This window comes from Vigna unguiculata, chromosome 3 (assembly GCF_037176805.1).
Source record: "Vigna unguiculata cultivar grain cowpea cultivar isolate G323 ecotype 2 chromosome 3, ASM3717680v1, whole genome shotgun sequence".
Classification (NCBI taxonomy): Eukaryota; Viridiplantae; Streptophyta; class Magnoliopsida; order Fabales; family Fabaceae; genus Vigna; species Vigna unguiculata.
In genome coordinates, this window is record NC_140794.1 from 3311227 (window position 1) to 3332166 (window position 20940).

At 29.7% G+C, this 20940-nt stretch overlaps 1 protein-coding gene and 1 pseudogene across 1 annotated transcript; one reads left to right on the forward strand and one right to left on the reverse strand.

Moving 5' to 3' along the window:
• Window positions 1-6007: 6007 nt before the first annotated feature.
• On the forward strand, window positions 6008-6787 carry LOC114179261 (brassinosteroid-responsive RING protein 1 pseudogene; annotated as a pseudogene).
• An 8765-nt stretch (window positions 6788-15552) lies between these two features.
• Window positions 15553-19802, reverse strand: LOC114178315 (uncharacterized). The gene is made up of 8 exons (XM_028064147.2): window positions 19375-19802; window positions 19253-19274; window positions 18189-18245; window positions 18010-18091; window positions 16733-16828; window positions 16489-16613; window positions 16377-16395; window positions 15553-16075 (listed from the first exon to the last, which is right to left on the reverse strand). The coding sequence occupies exons 1-8, from the start codon at window positions 19472-19474 to the stop codon at window positions 15782-15784; spliced, it is 795 nt and encodes a 264-aa protein (XP_027919948.1). The 5' UTR covers window positions 19475-19802; the 3' UTR covers window positions 15553-15781.
• Between the last annotated feature and the right edge of the window lie 1138 nt (window positions 19803-20940).

The window sequence follows — 20940 nt, forward strand, 5'->3', positions numbered from 1 at the left end:
ATTTTATAATAGTTTTTTAGTTAATATTTAAACGAAAATGTATTAAAAATTGTTATCATCAAACACATTTGAAACGTCACATAAATTTAGTAAAAAATATTAAAAAAGACGAAATTCACGTTGATGAACTAATTTAGATCAAAGTTTAAAAAAAATTTCTAATTTTCACGAAAAATTTAAGAATAAAAGCATATTTAATTTTTTTTATTGATATCATTCTATCCAAAATTTTAATTTAATAAATTTATAAATATTTTATATATAATATTTACTTTTGTTATTTCTAAATTCACATTTATATTATCCTCTAGACATTTCAACATCGTGACCATTACCCTTTCCTTTCTCAAATTTTCAACATCCCACCCAACAAAATTTGCCACCAAATTAAAGTTAGAAACAATAACTTCATTATTATTGAAAACAAAAATTAGGCCAACTCACTCATCCGTCCCCAACTCAATTCAAAATGGAAGCTATTAAAGTTGAATTCATACTATAGGCAGATTAGGCAAGTTGACTTTACTTAATCCACTTTAATAGTTAGTACAACAACCTTTACTTTTATTTAGAAAAAAAATGAAGGTAGAAACAATAAATTTAGCACGTTGATATGTTGACTACATAAACTAAAACAATGTTGTTCAACAAATGTTCCATTTTTTTTTATCTAATTTTTCATTTCATTTTCCAAATGAAACAAAATATTAGAATTATTTCTGATGATTCATATTGAACTATATCAACAAGTAAAAGATAAAGTAAAAAAATGAATTCATTTGTTAATTATTAATATAACATAATTGATGTGATTTTGCTTTATTGATTTCCCCGCTACTTTAGCGAGGTAAGGTTGATTGATTTGTTGCACTTTTAACGCATGCAAAAGATTCAGACGAGGGAATGGAGGGTGAAGTGTCTGCAAGGATTTTCGAAGAAAAAAAAAATAGAAAATAATATTTTAATCTATTTTTTTTTTATTTATTTTTAATTTATTATTTTAATTATTATTAGATTTTTTTTTTATTTTTTTTAATGATCTGATAATCTAATAGTGATTGAAATAATAAATTAAAAATAAGTAAAAAAAATAGATTAAAATATTATGGTAAAAAAAATCTCTCGATCATCATCTTTGAATAGGTTATGTTATGTGAGTTTTCTTAACATCATTCAAAGCAGTGTCTTTCTTGTCACTGTCATTTGAACTCTCAGTTTCAACTTCGATCAGAAAAAAACACTGTCTTCATGGTTTTACCAGTATATTTATAATTACTTTTTTACCAAGAAAAAAATATGAAAAATTAAAATTATTATAAAAGAATTTTACCCGTGTTTGTTACCATATATTAATAACTTTTTACTACATTAAACACTATCATTAAAATTAAAACTTTACCTATGATTTCTTGCTCTCATCCCGGCTTAAGGTCCAAAAAGCACCTTCCAAAAAATATTTTAAAATTTTATTTATTATAAGTGACTATTAACTTTTACAATAAAACTACTTTATTATTAAAAAAACTTAATTCTTAAATTTGCTTTAGTCTTTAACCTCCCAAAATTTTATATATTTTAACATAAATAATTCTGTTAATCAAAAAAATATTTTTAATTTCCTTTAAATCTTTTAAATTCTTGTATCGCTCATACTCTCACCGTATTATTTTTATTTCTCTTGTTTTTTATCACATAATTTGTCACTTCTACTTTTTTTTATCACCTTTCTTTTTTTTCTATTCACTCATACATGCATTCATATTTCTTTTCCAAAATAAACCTAAATAAAAAAAAATCTCACATAGACTCAATAGATGAATATTTACCCAAATAAACTTTTTTATTATTTATAGTCAAAATTCCTCCTCTACATCCTGGATTCACATGTTAATCTTATTATCGCTTTTATCCTTTAATTGATTTTACTTGCTAGAAATCAATTCCTATGATACAATTTCTGTCCACGTTTCTTAATTTTTCATTAATTAGTTAAATTGTTTTCTTGTTTTATATTATTAATTTATAATTAATAATTGTTTTGTTTAGACCGAGATACACCGAGAGACCTTAGTATAGACATGAAGAGGGTTTTGGTTTCCCAATTTTTCTTATATATATATCCTTAATATAAAATATATAATTTTAAATATTTATGTACAAATTTTATTATATTTTTTATGTTTGGCATCCTAAAAATTTGTATACACTTATATAATAAAAAAAATTATACATCCAAAATATTTGTTGGAGATTCGTCGATGCCTATATGTACTAGAACATCATGTGTTCACTTTTATCTTTCTTCTTAGATTTATATATTCTCATTACTATATTGATATGTCATATTCCGGTTTAGTCAGGATGTCCTCAGGTGCAAAGACACTTCAACACTCAAATTAGTGATGTGATGTAATTGAAAATATAATAATAAATAATTCTATGACATACTTCCTGAACAATTTTGTTGGATCTAAGGTCCACAGGTTTACCTTGTTTTAGGGTTTCCTAACTTGCTTAATTACCATTAGTCTATTATTATTTAGTTGTTATTTATCTTGATGTCTACATGGATATTTGAGTATTTCATACCATGATGTAACCCTTTAATTCATAGAAATATAGGCCGAGATATCCTCCTCATCTATTACAATAATGAGTAAATTGAATGCAATTAATGAAAATAATATTTAAATTTAATTACTGGTAAAAAAAATAATGAGAATTATTATAAATTTATATTTTCAAAGCAATTTTCATTAAAAAATAACCATTATTTACTTTTAAATTACGTTGTTATTAAATAGTAATATTAAATATTTTTAATAATAATAAAATTAAAATTAAAATTATTTATGCCATTAATAAAAATATTTTAATATATTTTAAAATAATAATGTTTATTTGATTTTAAAAACTTGTGATTTATTTCTGAATATTTAATTCTTTTAAGTATTTTGAGTAATTTTATGTGTATAAACTGTCATTTTACTGACACTCAAACCAAATGAATTATTTTAAAATTGGTTTTAAATAAGTGACTCCAACAAAATCCAACTCTAATCATCATTTATTTTATAAAACAATTAAATATATATTAATATTAAATGGTGGTGTTAAATTTAGTTTTGAATAAAAGTTATTTTTATTGTTATTAATTTTTTATACAGAAATTAATTTAAAATGATGTTAATTTGATTAATGATAGTTACTATCAATTATTCGTTTAAAATATTAAAGTTTATTTTATTTTATTTAAAAAATATTTATGTTAAATATTATTAATGATATAATTTTATTATTTAAATATATGATTATTTGTTAAATTTTTTCAAAGGTTAAATATGTTTTATGTCCTTAATTTTGGACGTGAAATTGATATTTATTTAAAACTTTGATATATTTTGATCTTCAAACTTTAAACATTAAGGGCCTGTTCGTTTGTAGGGATATTACTGTTAAAATGAATTAGGGAGCGCGGATCGTAAAATATATCGTGTTCCACTGAACGAATTGAAGCTGATTTGAGAGCGACGATTTAAGGGATTTGTGGATTTTTCCATCCACGCTTTGAGGAGAAGATTAGCGAATAAAGATGGTGCTTTACCCATTTTACCCTTCATTTTTCAGTCGCTTTTCGCATGTGGTGTGGGGGTGGCACCGGTGGCACCGGTGTGGTGCTGTGTGCATGGGTGATGGCACCGGTTACGTAACGGGTGCCTTGTTTCTTAAAGGGCGACACCGGTTACGACACCGGTTACGACACCGGTGTCGAGGGGCATATATAAATTTTCTTTTTTCATGTTTTGTGTTTTGTGCAGGTGAACTTGGTGGTGTTTGAAGTCGCCGGAGGCCGCGCCTGGCGGAGGAGCTGTCAGTGTGGAATTTTGACAAAAGGGTATTATGGTAAAGTAATAAATATATCAATTTTAACATATAATTTTATCTATCACATCAATCAAATCTTTCACTAACTTTCATAAAAAATATCTCCAAATCCACTCACTTTACCTTCCAAATCCACTCAAAAAAACACAAATATCCATCCTCTTAAATCTACACAAATCCATCTTCACACTCTCCCCCATATCCATTCATAAAAAGAAACACACCCTAATAGATCTAGCCTTTTTAATCAAACCATCTAATTGTATGCATTTTTTTTACGTGTTAAAAGATATTCTAGAGTGATATTTGAATTATAATGTGTTGAACTGTGTAAAAAAACTTAAACGCCAAGTCAAAATGCCACTTGACATGTTAAAAATATTTAATGCAATTAGATTAAAATGACTATATTAATTTATTTTTAAAGTTTAAGATTAGATTGTATTTAAGTTTGAAATAAAAACAAATTATAATATTATGTTAAAGTTTAAAGATATATATATATATATATATATATATATATATATATATTAAATTAATGTTTTTACAAAGGAAGAATTGAAATTATGTTTCATAATGATTAAAACATAACATCGAAGTAACATAAATTGAAAGGAGATTAAATGAATAAGATAATAAATAAGTAAACAAAAATTTAAGTACGAATTACATAATTTACCGTGATTAACTTCTTTTTATTTATTTAAGCACGAGTTACATAATTTACTGTGATTAACTTCTTTTTATTTTATTTTTATTTTGTAAATAAGAATATAAGTAGTTTAAGTCATAAAGTGTGTCTTTTATGGTAACTTATGATGCATCAATACTTCAAATTTGGTCACATATCAATATTTGATATTTTATTGTTATTTATTAACAAAGTATTTAATCCATACAATAATAATATTTTTATAGACAAAAATTTATAATTTTTTATATTAACAATTTTGATAGATGTGATTTTAATTTGAATTCACACAATAATAATAGTATATTTATCATGTTTTTTAAAAATTAATATATATATATATATATATATATATATATATATATATATATCACTATATCCTTTTATTCTCAAAATAAAATAATATAATTTTTTACTTATGTATGTGATATATACATCGTATCCTACATCATTAACGTAACTTGCAACAAAAATTAAAACAAATTGCATCAAAATTTATAAATATTAATTTCTCAATACATTTTTCTTATCTACCTATTTTCTTTAATTGCTTAAAATAATTTTTTTATAATTAATTATTTATTCACATAATTTTTTTTAAATTGTTATATTTTATATAATTACTTTTCTAATTAAATATTTTTAAAAAAAATTATTTTTCAAATCAATTTTTACAATAAGAATCTTTTAAAACTTCAAATTATAAGTTCTCTTTCTTTCATTTTTAAATAAAATAAATAAGATTTATTTCAGAATTCAATTTTTCGAAACTGAATTTAAAACTACATTTTTTGTAAAATTATATTTAATCATGTTAGAAATTTATTTTAAAAACTGAGTTTTAAACTATTATAGTAATGCATAGTAATTATTTAGCATATATGCTATTTGGGTAAAAAGTAATTAAAAATGTTCTAGTTTGAAAAAGAAATTAAAATCCTAACAAAAAAAGAATAGTGCTATCTATGTTATAATATGGCAGTTAAGTAAATGTGAAAATAATACCCAATCTACTACAATTTATTTTCTTCTTATGTAGGGACTTTTTTTTTCCATTTTATATATAAAAAAAAAAACTGTTTTTTTTAGTAAAACAAATTGTGCTTTTAAGAAATAAATCAAAATTTTTAAAATAAGTAATTTTTTAAAAATTACTTGTTTTTGTAAACATTTATTTTAATTTTAAATACGGAGATTAACGTGCGTTGACAATCCATTTTCTACTATTTTTTTCTAAATGTCTTTGTTATTAATCTCATAAAACAAAATCTATGGTAATGGTAAAAAAAAAATAGTGAGTATTTTTTGTAAAACTTGTTAAATAAAATAAAAAAGTTAAAAATTAATTTAAAGAGAAAAAAAAAGCAGCTTTTATTTATCTGATTGAGAAGAAAAAAAAAGTATCCTTTATTAGCTGCCATTGTTGTCATTCCAACCTCAAACTCTTCTTCATCTGTCTATTTAGCATAGCACACCTTGTGAGTTTTTCACTTCTCTCTCTCTCTTGCACATTTTTTCTCTTCCAAAACAATACCAAGAGCTCTAATCTCATGGGTTTCCCTGTGGGCTACACGGAGCTTCTCTTCCCGAAGCTTCTCCTCCAACTCCTCTCCCTCTTGGGCTTCCTCCGGAGGTTCATTTGCGGCGTCCTCCGTTTCATGGGCCTCCACGATTTCCTCGAGCCCGACATTGCTTGGCCCGAAGCCCACACCCGAATGCCAGAATTCGAATCCGTCTCCGCCACGCTTATCCGGGAAATCCTCCCCGTAGTGAAGTTCGGCGACCTCCTGGACCCACCCGAAACCTGCGCCGTCTGTCTCACGGAGTTCGAGAAAAACGATGAGATCAGACGGCTGGCCAATTGTCGACACATATTCCACCGAGGATGTTTGGACCGTTGGATGGGTTACGATCAGAGAACGTGCCCTCTTTGCAGAACACCCTTCATACCAGACGATATGCAAGGTACCTTCATTGAAAGACTCCGGGCTATTTCTGGGATCTCTGAACACCCTCTTCTTCCTGCTTCCTAGCTTCATTAATGCTATTTCAAATAATGTTCCTTTATTTACTTTTTTGGGGAAGGGAAATTGATGAAGAAGAATCGGAACAACATGTTCTGTTTTTCATTCTTTCTTCTTCGTTTTCAATTTTTTTTTGTGTATGTGTAAATATACAGAGGTCAGAGGAAAGATCGAGACTTTAATTGTATATCATTATCTCATTTACATCAATTTTGTAGATTTCGGATCTGATTCATGGATCTTCTATTATTATTATTATCATAAAAAACTTCCCTTTTAAATGTGGAGAATAGAAACTAAACTGTAAAAGAAAACCATTTTGCAGTTTATTAAGGTTTAATTTGGTTGTTTACAAATACCAATTTTGGGTGTGGGTGTAAGTTCATCACGAAGGACAGAAAGCACGCGATTTGAAAGGTTACAGTAAAATGGTTTAGGGTTTTGGTAACCTTATTTCTTTTAAAGAAAATAATAAAATTGATTTTATTCCAACCATGCTAAAAATGAATTTAGTTGTGATAAAAGTATATTAATAATATTTTCTTAATAAAAAAATCATTTTTAATTTGATGCCTCTATGATTTACCAAATTGGTGAGGGTGTTGGGATTTTGGAGCATGGATTGGGAAGTGAAGGAATTGAGTGGCAGTGAGTGAAGGGCATCACAGTTTCGACAAATTTTGGTCATAAAAAGACAGAAATTTTTTGTTTAGTTTCGAACGTTTGCAACTTAGAGGAATGGTTTTACCAGCACAGGAAAATCAGAAAAAGAAAGAAAACAAGAAAAAAAGAGAAAGTTGTTTTGGGGAGCCTTTTTGTCGTTTAATGGTGATGCTGTTTATGTCTTGGATACATTTGGAATGCTTTCTTTCTATCTGGAAGATATTTAAAATGTTATCTCTAAAACTAACGTTAAACATATTATATGTTGAAAAAATATGTCATCTACTATTGCTATAAAAACTATACTATTATTTGATTATAAATTCACATTTTATGATGATTATGTTCACAATATTTACTGGCTGACCTTGTAAGATTGTTTTATATTATCAACACACAGGCATTATTATTATAAACACATTGTAAATAATTTTACAACATACTCAAAATTAATTTTATTCATTTCAAAACCTTAAGTTTTAGTTTTATCAAAAAGATTAATTCTATCAAAAGAAGAAAAAAAAAATCAAGATAACAATAATCTTCATTTAGTGAATGCATGTATTTATTCGTCATTGACCAATGATAATATTTACTTACAACAATTTTTTTTAAATTACTTATAGTAATACTTTTTTAAAATAATAGTAATAATTGATCAACTATATAAATATATACGTTGCAACTAAATACCGATGATATTTTAAGCAGAAAAAAAAAATGTTAATCATACTTCTTATTAAACAACTACATATAGTTTTTTATTACATGAATTAGACAAATTAATCTCAAAATTACAAGAATGGACAAAATTTTTAAAAAATTACAAATCTAGGACAAGTCGAGGTGACTGAATTCTAGATAAAAGTTGTATGCATACATGACGACTTCTTTAGAAAGCAGGAAAAAGGTGAAATTATCAAGATAGGTGATGACTTCAATGTAAATGTGGTTGAACTGAAGTTGTTGGATCATGCGATGACTTTAGCAAAATTGGAAACCGACGGGTATCATGACCACTTCAATGTAAATAATTTTGAACTGTAGTTGTTAGGATTGTGACGACTTCTAATTTAGCATGTGAAATTGAAACTGTGGGGTACTATGACGACTTTGTTTCAAAAGAAGTTAAATGACAACTTCAACCTCCTATACAGGCTTACCCTCACCATCTTAGGTCTTATTTCAATTTTTCTTCACCCACCACAACAATCTTTTGGCTAGTCTCCTATGGACCAAAGTCAAATATTCATATATGTACACCCTTCTCACCTTAACATCTCATCCAACTCCCCCATGCACCAAGTCCACTCCTCACACACATTTTTTCCCCTCACTCAACCTTTGGTGCATGACCATCTCATATGTTTTCCACCTTTAGCATAACACCACCATTTGTCTACGATCTAGGATCTCCATCAATGACTTTTTATTTCACAATAATATCTTTTCAAGAGTCTCAATATGTTGTTCACTTTTCTCAAACTCAATAGAGTGATGAAGACAATGAACCCCCTAAACAACAAAGACGACCCAAGAGACCAAGAAGAAGACCAACATGGGGCACTCGACGTCACAGATAAATGTATTTTAATTATTATGTAATCCAAAATGTATTGTATCATGTACTTTGATTAATAATTTTTTCTTACAAAGGCACAAACATATTCTTAAATTTTTGTTGTTGCTACTTAACACATAATGAAAAACTTAACCAAAAGTTACTCTAGAATGCTTGAAAAATAGAAAGAAAAAAAAAACTGAAGTCATCATAGTACATGAGGATTTCTGTTGAAACAAAGTCGTCATAGCACCTCACAGTGTCCCATTTCACATGCTATATTAGAAAGTGTCACACTCCCTAACGACTTTAGTTCAACCACATTTAAGTCGTCACATGTTCTGACAATTTCACATTTTTCTCTATTTTCCAAAAAAGTCACCATGCATGCATACAACTTATATTTAGAAGAAGTCTCCTACCTTGACGACCTGTAATTTTTTTAAAATTTTGCTGATTCTTTTAATTTTGAGGTTGATTTGTCTAATTCTTGTAAAGAAACTTTTCAAGTTTATCCATCAAATTTCATCTATATTTGATTCTAAAAGTGTGTAAATCTTGTCAAAATGTCCATATATTTAGTTTTCATAATAATATGTAATCAAGTCCTATAAAATAATGACACATTTGTAATATAAACATTACATACATTGACTCCATAGATACATTGTAAGTTTAAGATATCCAAAATTATAACTCAAATTTTGTGATTCTTGAAAATTTTAAAAAGTATGTCACTTTATTTGAAAAAAAAAAAAAGTTTTAGATTTCTCTTTAATTAGCGGAGACCATGTTAATCCACAAGTGTGTGTTTAGAGAACCACACTTTGATGCATAGCAGAATAAATGACAAGACCATAATGTGATCTAAGAAAATACTTATCAAATAAGTATATATATATATATATATATACTCAAAACTTGTTCATATTTTCAAGAAAAAAAAAATTATGGTTGTGCTAATGTTTTTAACAAGAAAATTTTCACTACCTAATCACTTTTGCAAGTAAATTTTGATATTCACGGTGAATGATGTGAATGATCAATTGAAAGTTAAATTTTAGATCTAAATTATCTCGTATTATATGTTGAATTTATCAAGATTGATAATTAAATATTATGATTTTTTTTTCATACTTTTCTTTTTTAAGTGTATGCAATAGGAGTAAAAAACCTATTCAATATAAGTTATTTGGAAAAACTTCAAAAAATATTTTTTGAAATATTAACTCATAAACAACTTAGTCTTAATATCTTGAAAACATCACACACACACACACACACACACACACATATATATATATATATATATATATATATATATATATATTATGTTATGATTAATTTTCATTTTAAATTAGTATCCTCATTTTTTTTTAACTTTAGATGAACTTCTTAGAATTGCGATTTGGTCCATCAACGAGTCTTAAATTGGTTTCGATATTTAACCAATTTGTTTATAAGTTAGCTAATGTAAACCATATACGATATTTGACAGAATGCACACGAAATATTATTTGATTTGAACAATTATAGTAACACGATTTCAGGTTTTGGTAACCTTACTTTAAGCATTATTTAAGAAATTAGTAAGTAATGGTTTAATAGAGCTATCAGACTTATAACTAAATTACTACAATCGATTTTTGTGCATGATCGGTTTCTTTAGATGCATGACATCTAATATGCGTTAGATTCATGTTACACTGAATTATTTAGAAAACTAGACGACCTAATTAAAGAAACATAAATAAAAAATTGTTGTGGTTGCATTATTAATAGTATTACATTAATTTTTTTATAGTATACTAAGTCTTATATTTATTTATCCTTTTAAAATTAAATATATTGACTTGCATACGGTGTATCAATCTTAAACATGGAAGTTTTATTGCCAAATAAATTATTATTTAAACCTCTTATTCTAAAATATGTTTTCACATAAATTATAATAAACGTCAAATTAAATCTTCAAAATGTTTAATATTATATTATACCTAATTATATTTTCTTATAATGCCTAATATTTATTTTCGACTTATACTATTAAATTATAACAAAAACCCTTCGACACACTTGTCAATGAAAAATAAGAATAAGAATACTTCAATACAACTCAAAACCTAACTCAGTTATTGAAAAGATCGGATGCTGACTTCTTGAAGAGTTTTTTAATTAAAAATGGAGCTTTAAATTTATTAGTTTATTCAGTATAAATATAATAATTATATGGCACAATAAAAAAGTACACTTATTAAAATAAAGTAAAATATAAAAAAATAAAATATAAGTTAAGTGTATATTTTATAATTTTAAGATAGCTACTATACAAATAATAAATTTATTATATATAATAAGTTATATATAAATAAAAATATGTATCTTGATAGTACATTCAAATTGAAATAAAACTCGTTGTTACATTTTATTTGAATTTAGTTGTTACATTTTTAGTTAAATAATTAAGATATTTTTAAGATTAAATTATTATTTTCGAGGGAGAGTAGTTATATTTAGTAACTACCAGCATTTTGTTTCAAATCTCACTGAGGCTTTTCAATGTTTTTCCGTATTCTTTATTCTTTGATTATTTTTGCTTTAAAAATTCTATTCCTTTTTTTATCATGACAAGATGACAGTCAATATAATTTTTGTATTTATACGATAACTAATTGTTTTCCGAAATGTTCTTATTGTGATACCCCTTTTTAGCTTTCCCTCTCTCTATTAAGAAACAAAACCACCATACCCATCTTTCTCACCTTTCTCATCTTCTCGGCTGCCCAAATTCTCTCTCAACCTCTCTTCTCAAGTTCTGCCATTTCACTGTCTGTTCTGTTGCATGCTCAGATTCTGGAAGGACCAACTCAACAGGACCCTCAGCAGCTTCCTCTCTCGGCTTCCATTCTCCTAGGTAGGTTCCATCTTTACTTTGGTTTAATTCCAACCAGAATTCACTAGTTAACCTCTGAATTTTGGGTCTGATCGTGTAATTCTTCCTTATCTATGTCGTGGTGATGGATTCTCCTAGGTTAAACTGAAAATTCTGCTCTCCCACAATTTGCTTGATTCCACCAAACTGTATTCTTGGCAAAAAGGTAAGGGAAGCTGACTCTTCGCCCAATTCTCGTATGAAATGTGTTCATGAGTGATTGAATTGCTTGATTATGTGTTTAATTTGTGTTTGGAACTGCCTCTTGTGTGAAATTGAGTGTTGGATGAATTTGAGTGGTTCTGCATGTGAAGAACATATGAGAAATCCTGGTAATTTCGCTCAGGCGAGCAGCTCTCGCCTGAGCGAAAATATCAGAAGATAGCCTTTGTCACTGCGCGAAGTCTCGCCTAGGTGAGCGGGAGTCGCTTGAGCGAGAGAACTTCTCGTCTAAGCGAGCCAGCTTAGCCTGAGTGAGAGTTCGCTCAGGATTATTGAATTGCCACTGTAAGAGGTCTCGCCCAGGCGAGAGCAGCTCGCCTAAGCGAGACAACTCTCTAGCTCAGGCGAGACCCTCTAGCCTAAGCGAGATTCCCTGCAGAAATTGAGTTCTTTCTCTGTTTTTGATTTAATGAAGTTGTACTAATTGGATTGATGTGATAATGGCTAGTCTTGTATGTGATCCTTATGCATGATAGTCAGTGTGATGGAATTGTGTGAAATTGGTCTATATGAGAATGTGTTGGAGTTAGGATTTCAAGGAAAATTCTAAGGAAGATGGTTTTAGTAAATGTAAGGACATGAGGACTCATATTAGTGGTATCCTGATGCTCCTAATAACCATTAAGACTCATATAGAATATAATGGATTATGTCGGGAGGAGTAGCAGGAGGTCCTAGTCTATGGACCCGATCCGTCATAGACGCGAAGGGGACTTACCTTAGGAGTGGTTGGGTGAATATCCCTTGTGCCTAAAACTCTGCGGAGTTTGGGAACCGTCACAAGTGCAAGCCACCGAGAGCTCCAATGTCACTTTCATAATCTGGATATTGAGTCTAGAATGGTGATATTGTGTTATGGTTGTGGTGATTTGGATGATTCTGATAATTGTGTGATCAACCCTGATTGATGCTTAACTACCAAATTGCATGATTTATTCTTAATTAAGTTAGCTTACCCTTCTTGTATGTTGTGTGTTCTGTGTGTCTTCTATTTTTGCAATGATCGTCCTTATTGAATGGCGTGAGCAAATATAGGTGCAGGTGAGGATACACCCCTCCTGGACAGGAGTTGAGTGGTGTTTGGACGCTTCCAGCGATAGTTGCCATCTTTTGTTCCGCCTAGATGTTTTGGGTGTTTTGTAACCCCTTTTGCTTAGTATAGGCTGTATGTATAGACAATATATGTATAGTTATTTTAAGGATGACTGTATTGTTACCTTATACTGACATATTACTATCATCTACTTCTGGATTATCATAATTTAATGTTTTGTTTGATAGCGTAAAAACTATTAAAATGAAATGTTACACTTATCTCCTAAAATCAGTTATTAGAAAATAAAAAATAATTTATGTAATAAACAAAACCCAGTAAAGTCTTGTTTATAAATATATCTATAAAACATAACATGTCAGACGGAACATTAAAGAATTAAAATATATATAATAAATAAATAGGTGAAACTAATAATATAGGTCTTCCCTAACCCCTAGCCTTTATTTATCTCTTTGATCACTTTTCACATGTAAACTTTTATCACAAAAAAATCATATAAAATGAGTTGTGATTTATCGACCAACCTTCACTCAACCAAAATTGGATATTTTGGGCTAAAATTTTTAACCTGTCAATCTATTGTATCTGTTAATCTATTTTGGTTTAACGAGTCCAATCAATCAAATTGACAAACTTAACAAACTAAAAGTAGACCAATCTATCCGTAATAATTTTTTGACCCATTTTGTTCTTTATTATTTAAAATTAAAATTAAAATAAAAGAATTAATTTTATTATACTTTTATAATGATGTAAATACATAATACTATTATAATTTAAATTATTAACACTTATAAATTAACAAAATGATCTATCATGTAAATATAATTAATGATTGTTTAATTGTATTTAATTATTGCTTTATAATGAGATAGATAACGATATTATAATATAAAATTTGTAAATCTAAATTACTAAACAAAATATTAATTTTTTAAAAATGATTTAAAGTTTGATTTTATATATTTTTTATTTTTAGTTAAGGTTTTTAAAAAAAATAAAATTAAAAAAATATTTACAAATATTTCTAAGTATCCACGTCTATAAAAAAAATCACAAGTATTTTTTTATTGGTATACACAAAGTAATAAAAAAGAAACAAAAAAATAATAGATAATCACTAATAAATAAGCACTACTCATATCTGTTTGCTGCTACCTAACAGTGACAAAATGGATTTGATTCAATAAATCGGACTGCCAACTCAACTTGAAATAGGTAGGTCAGGTTAGGTGGTTAAACCTATGAACCCGTTACAGTCCGACATGACATTACTTGTAACCCAATGAGTCCATTGGACGGGTTTCCGCAAACCAACGTACAACTAGGAGTAACAAAACGGATCAATATGACTCGTTTTGGTCCACCAAAAACAAGTTAGGTCAAGTTAGCCCTCCATCAGAAAAGGAATTGGACAATTCAACTCGCCTCACCTTAATGACTTGCTAACTTTTTATTATTTTTTCAAATTTTTGTTTATTATATATATAATATAAATTTTTTAATTATTTTTAATTTTAAACATAAAAAAAAAAGTTGGTAGGCTAGGACGGACTAGCCTACCAATTTGGTGTGCTAGGCAAGCTGGACTATAGCGGATTGACAGGTTAAAAATTATAACCCGACCACCCTTTTCCTGACAGGCTGACGGGCTAGCCCGACGAGCCTAGTCCGACGAGCCTAGCCCGCTTTGACATGCCTACCCACAACCCACACATTTCCTTGATTTGCTATGCTTAGTGTTTCCTCTTCTATTCCTCAACACTCAAAGAATCTCAGTTCACACTTTTCCTCTTCTCTTCCTCAACGTTCAACTTAATCTGTATAGGAGATCGTTGTTATTTCATGTGTTGTTGGTTCAATTGAACGAGTCACGAGGGTTTCCGGCGATTGAAAGGTTTTGCACATCTTTGCATGGCAGCTATGATTTTTTGAGATCTAATGGCAGCCACAACATGGATGTTGTTCCTTATCGAGTAAAACGGCACCCATTTCACTATGCTCGTGTCACTCCCACTACCACATGTTCAACTTTACCCCTCCCAAACACACCACGGCAAAACCATTACCAAATTATTGATGGAAGTTATTTTCGTCCCCAAACCAACTTCTCATTCTCACTTCAAAACTAAGTTCTCTTCAAACCCTGAAAACTTCCTTAAACAACAACCATTTCTCCCAATCCGCCAAAACCCCACGCACTTTCGTCTCATCATCACCGCACTCCTATGGTGAAGTCAAAAACCAAAAATCAAAAATTAAAAATAAAATGTCAAGATTGGCAGGCTAACCCGCCAAGTGACGGGCCAGGTTGTGTTGGTCAAACTGCTCCATCTAAACAGACTTACCGAACCCAACCTGTTTTTGCGTACAAAAGCGGGTCAGACTAAAAGGGACCTATGCCACTCCTACTCCCATCCTTACTAATGTATGAGTGCTAATAGCCAAGTTTCCATCACACATTTAATCACGAGTTGTTTTCTAAACATATTTGGAACAGTGCATTATACCAGCATATTGCAGATAAAAAGTTAAAGTTAACTATTTATGAACACCAACGAGAACAATATACAAAATCGAAGTACGACAGGAATTATAATGTGTCAAGTCACAACAAAACCTGCAAGGGGAAATGCAAAATAATCAACAGATGAGATGGAACTATTGCATTTCACCACAAACATGTGCGATTGTTTTATGAACCAATCAACTAGCGCTGTAGAGAATACAATGGAAGCTAAAGCAATCACTTAGGGTAGCCAGATGGGGGGTACCCTGGTGGAGGATAGGCAGCTGGGGGATAACCAGCGGGGGGGTATCCAGAAGATGGATATCCTTGAGAAGGTGGTGGGGCAGGTGGATAACCATAGGGCTGTCCATAAACCGGTTGTGGTGGATATGCAGGTTGTGGTGCATACCCAACAGAAGGAGGAACTTGCTGATCAATGCGTGACATCTGCTGAACAGGGGGCGGCACTGCCATTACTGGTTGGGGTCCAAATTTCCCATCACGCTTGTCCATTTCAATCTTGTGCTGAGTCTGCAAAAAAAATTCCTCAAGTGTCAATTTTCATGCGTTCATGAGTACGACATCTTGATTAGTGACGGACTTACTTGTACATGAGATGTGCAGGTGCATCCCTTGATTTTGTTTAAAGTATTACCAAATATCTAAAAAAATTATTTCCCGTCCCCTAATTTTGTTCCTCCTAATTCTTTACTTTTACTTTAAAATGTTGCTAGATTGAGACCCATATAATTTCTAATTATCCCACTAACTTAGAATCTTAGATCCGTCACTAATCATGATTAATCATGTCAGATATAATTAACAAACTTACCTGCATGCATGCACAGACCCTGCAAATAAACAGAAGAATATATTTAGTACAAACTCCTTCCAATATAATGTGCACAATTAATTGAAACTTGAGAGAGAAGAGGAAGCCTTACGTGCAGTACACAAGGTCAGCCAAACAAGATAGCAACTGAGAAGCCTCTTGAATTTCCTCGCTTCCAACAATCATGGCAACAATCGAGAATATACATGCAATTTGTTGAAGGCAAAACATGAAACCCTAAATAGAAGAGTTACATGTAATTAACTGAATATCATTGAAAAAGTAAAATTGCATGTATCTGGCCGTGAATGCAAGAGAAAAGTAAAGAGAGAGAGAGAGAGAGAGAGGGAAAGTACAATAATGCAATTATCACATTGCGTTGTTTGAATGTTAAATTCATCTTGCAATAGAAAGCGAGTTGAGGCAACTGAGTTTCCAAAGCAGAGGAAAACCTGAAACAACGATACACACGTCAATAAATATAGCTTGCTATATGTAACAATCATACAATTCAACACCCAAAATTCAAGCTCCAAAGCAATCCTGAGTGGCATTTATTTAATGGAAAATAAAAATTTATAATTTTTCAAAACGCCATTTTCAAACACCCAAAGTTTAAATAAAGCAGTTAGTTTTTGCTCTAAATCTAGTTTCAGTACATTTCCAATCTTTTAAACTACACAATAACTCAACAACTTACAATGAAAAGAACAGTAACGAATACATGAATTGTGGTTTAACTTAAAAAATGGAATCAACAGCTTACTTAATACGCCCACCCCTTCCTAGGTCCTTTTTGACGATAACAAAGGCTTCAGTTCATTATTAACAATGACACACCACTGGGACCACATTTTCCCTTTTGAAGGACATTGCTATCTAAAACCGTGTAAGAAATTCAGCTGCTTTTTTATTTGATCATAAACGTTTTCAAAATCAACTTTAAAACCTCGAGCATCAATATTTTACAATATTGGTTAAATTTTCGGATTGTTATAAGTTTGGAACTGTTTCCCTAGAGTTTCAAAAATTTCTAACTGGATGATGACCAATAGACAATATCAGTAAGGTTCAATTAAAAATTTTCAAATTACAATGGATCCTTAAATTTAGAAAGTTTAATTTAAAAATCCTGAACAGTATAGAGATCAATTCAACCTTAATATTCAACTACCTTTATTGCTAGTAAAGCTGTCATCTAAAATTTGCGTAGTGCCTAGCTTCACTAGGAGAGATCAACAGATTTTCATTTGATGGTTAAACAGTTAACCCACCCTTTTTACCCTTCACCATGAAGAGTTAATCATTTATATCAAACGTCGCATTCATGATTCCTAACACAACAAGATAACAGTAGTAACAAACAAAGCTACTCTCAAAAGTTGGAAACAATTATTAGCCTAACCATAAAATCATGCAATGCGTTTTATTTTTCCATTAATTCGTACCTGAATCATATTTGAAGTCTTCGACAATTACTACATGTGATATACCATTATCTGTTATAAACTTGGACTAATATCATGCAATGGTTAAGGCATCACAGCCAAACTGACTGATAGAGAGAGATGACATGCTGACACAATACCAGGTACAAATAAAAGTAAGGAAAAATAGATTCAGATTTTTATACCTCAGTGCAAAGGCAAAATTCAGGACATTTACTTTCTCCACACCTACCACTGCAGGGCATGTAACCAGCACAACATGTGTATCTGGAAAAAATAAATCGACAGATATGTCAAAAACACAGAGTATGTAAAAAAAATATTTTGGAATGTTAGAAAAACAGAAATAGTATCAATCAATTACCTTGACATGTCATCATAAAGAGCTCGTTTGCGAAGAAGATAAGACACACACGGTGCACTATGATGGGACAAAAGAAAATTAGATTAATTACTGCAGAAAATAAATTCACTTCATGACTAAAATGTAGACCAGTTAAAATTTTGATCCAACTAAGAGTGCACCGTTGTGCATATAAAACAAATTCATCAAGTTTAAAGGCTCAAAAAATCTACAGAAATTATATTATGATCCAATCCAACTAAGAAAACTCACAAAAGAGACGACTGACTTCATTGAGCACAGTACCATACGAAAAGCCGTGAGACTTTATCAACTGGCTAGTGGCTACAAAGACACAACAGATCCTCAACGGTAACAAAGTTTCCTTGGGGATACAATACTAGTGTGCAATAATACACAACCGAAATAAAGATCTCAATATTTATCAATCGATACGGTATCAAATATTTTCGGTAACACTTTATTCAATACCATCTCACTCTGTTATAACCTGTTAGATTGATTGAATTCTCATAGAACCCTTCCTCTGTTGTGGAGGTTTAGCAAATAAACCCTCCACCCAGTATAAGATACTGAAAGAGGCCAGATTCCTACCACCATCAAGATACTATTATACACAAAGACAGAACCTGAGAACCCGCTCCCCTATAGTCATTTTCCGCGTACAAACTCTTTTGTCAGTTCAGGACAATCTTACACCACTCGGAATAAGCATAGTATGTCCATGCCCTTCAACAAGAATAGGAATGCATTTCATGTTTTCTTCATCAGACCCACATAACTTTAAAAGTACATAACTAAACAAAAATAAAACCGATCAATTTGAACAGAGAGTGGAAACTATTTTAAGCAGAATCTAAAATACTTCGTCGGTCAATGCAAGTCAACGTCAATCCTGGATCTAAAAGTCGAATATAATAAACAGCGAAATTGAAAATGAAAGATTTGTTTCCGTGTCCAGTCGAGGAAAAAAAAAACAAAAGAAAAAAGAACAGTCATTAGATCCAGAGAACCAGATTTGACAAAAACATCGAATAGGCAGAAGAAAGTTCCAGATCACATACCACCACACCGCGAAGCAACAATCTGCGGAAAATCAAGAGTTGAGACGACATGAGTGTAAAGATAAAAAGCGAAATTGGAAAAGTGAAAGAGAAAGAGAAAGAGAGAGTGAGGGATTCCTTACAAGGAGTATCGGCCTGAATGGTACTCATGAGATCGGTGTGCCATAGATTCCGGAAATTCTGCCGTGCCTGCATCTTCTCGAGGTGCTCCTGCGACGCCATGACGATTGTTTTCTTCTTCTCGAGCACAGTGACAAAAACCCTAAATGAGATACTCGGGGAAATGCGACACGAAATATATAACAGGGATGAGGAAATCTGGTTGCGTTTTTGAGAAGGAAACGAAAGGGAGAAAAAGTAAGAGGGAGAAGAAAAGATAATAGGCGTGGTTCTGGGGCGTTGAAGCTTGAAACAACTAAACTTCTATTGGTCTATGGACTATTGCTTCATTCATCCGCATAGCTGTAGATGACCCCGCGTAAGCCAACTCGGACTGTAACTACAAAAGGCCCGTGCTTGCTTACAGGGATTTAGGGATTTACTCTTTAATAAAAACGATTCAACTTGTTTGGTTTTAGGGATGAGAGATAATTTATACAGAATGATTTGAAGAATAATAGAATTTTTTTTCTTACACGTATGAAGAGAAAGTGAGAGAAACACAATTCAACACACAAATGTATTCACTCTTTTAATCTTAAAAGTAATTATAAATAAATTTTAAAATTTTAGTATAAATATTTTTTTATTTATTTTGTAAATAATTATTTTTATTAAATATTTTTATTTTATTTAAAAATAAATAAATAAATAATACTCAAAAAAATTCAGATTATAGATCCAATTCCAAAAACTTATTTTCATATTTTTAGAACTCAATTTGACTCTTCTTGTATGCAAATTACACTAATGTATACCGCAAATAATTCATCAAAGATATGAAGAGTCTTTAAATAAAAAATAAAGTTTTTTAACAACATATAAATCGAATGGAAGTAATTACGTGAAAATATAAAACAATTGTTTTAATTTAAAAAAATAATTATTTATCAAAGGATAAAATTGTCTCGACACCAAAATATTTATTTCTTTACCTGGAGATTTAAAATTTTTAAATTATATGTAGATCGATGGAAATTAAATTAAGTGTTTTTCTATTTCAAACACAATATTTAATTTAATATATAATAAAATATAAAATCAAATATAATAAAAATAAAAATATATTTTTAATTTTTTTTTCTTTCACATTATTTTTTATTTTTTAAATTTTTTACATATTATATTTATCTCTTTTATTTATTTTCTTTCTTTTTATTTTAAAAGAAAAAGAAAAGTTGAATAGCAACACTGTTTTTATTCTTATATTTCATGTTCTCTTTCAAGAATAATTATTATTTTGTCTCAATAATAAAAAATTAATTTAATAATTAACATTATTTTTGTTTGACCTTTTTAATTGATATTTAATTATCACATAGTTTTTTAAGTAATGATTTCTTTAATTTTTTTATTAAATTATGATAAATTTTTTTTAATTTAAATTTAAAAAAATATATTGACAAAGGATAAAAGGATATATTTATTTTTCGATAATAATATAAGGAAAGTTACCGGTGATTACTAAATCAAAACAAATTCTTCTTTTCCTCTATTTATTCTCTTGTTTCTTTTTCTCTTCCTCTTTT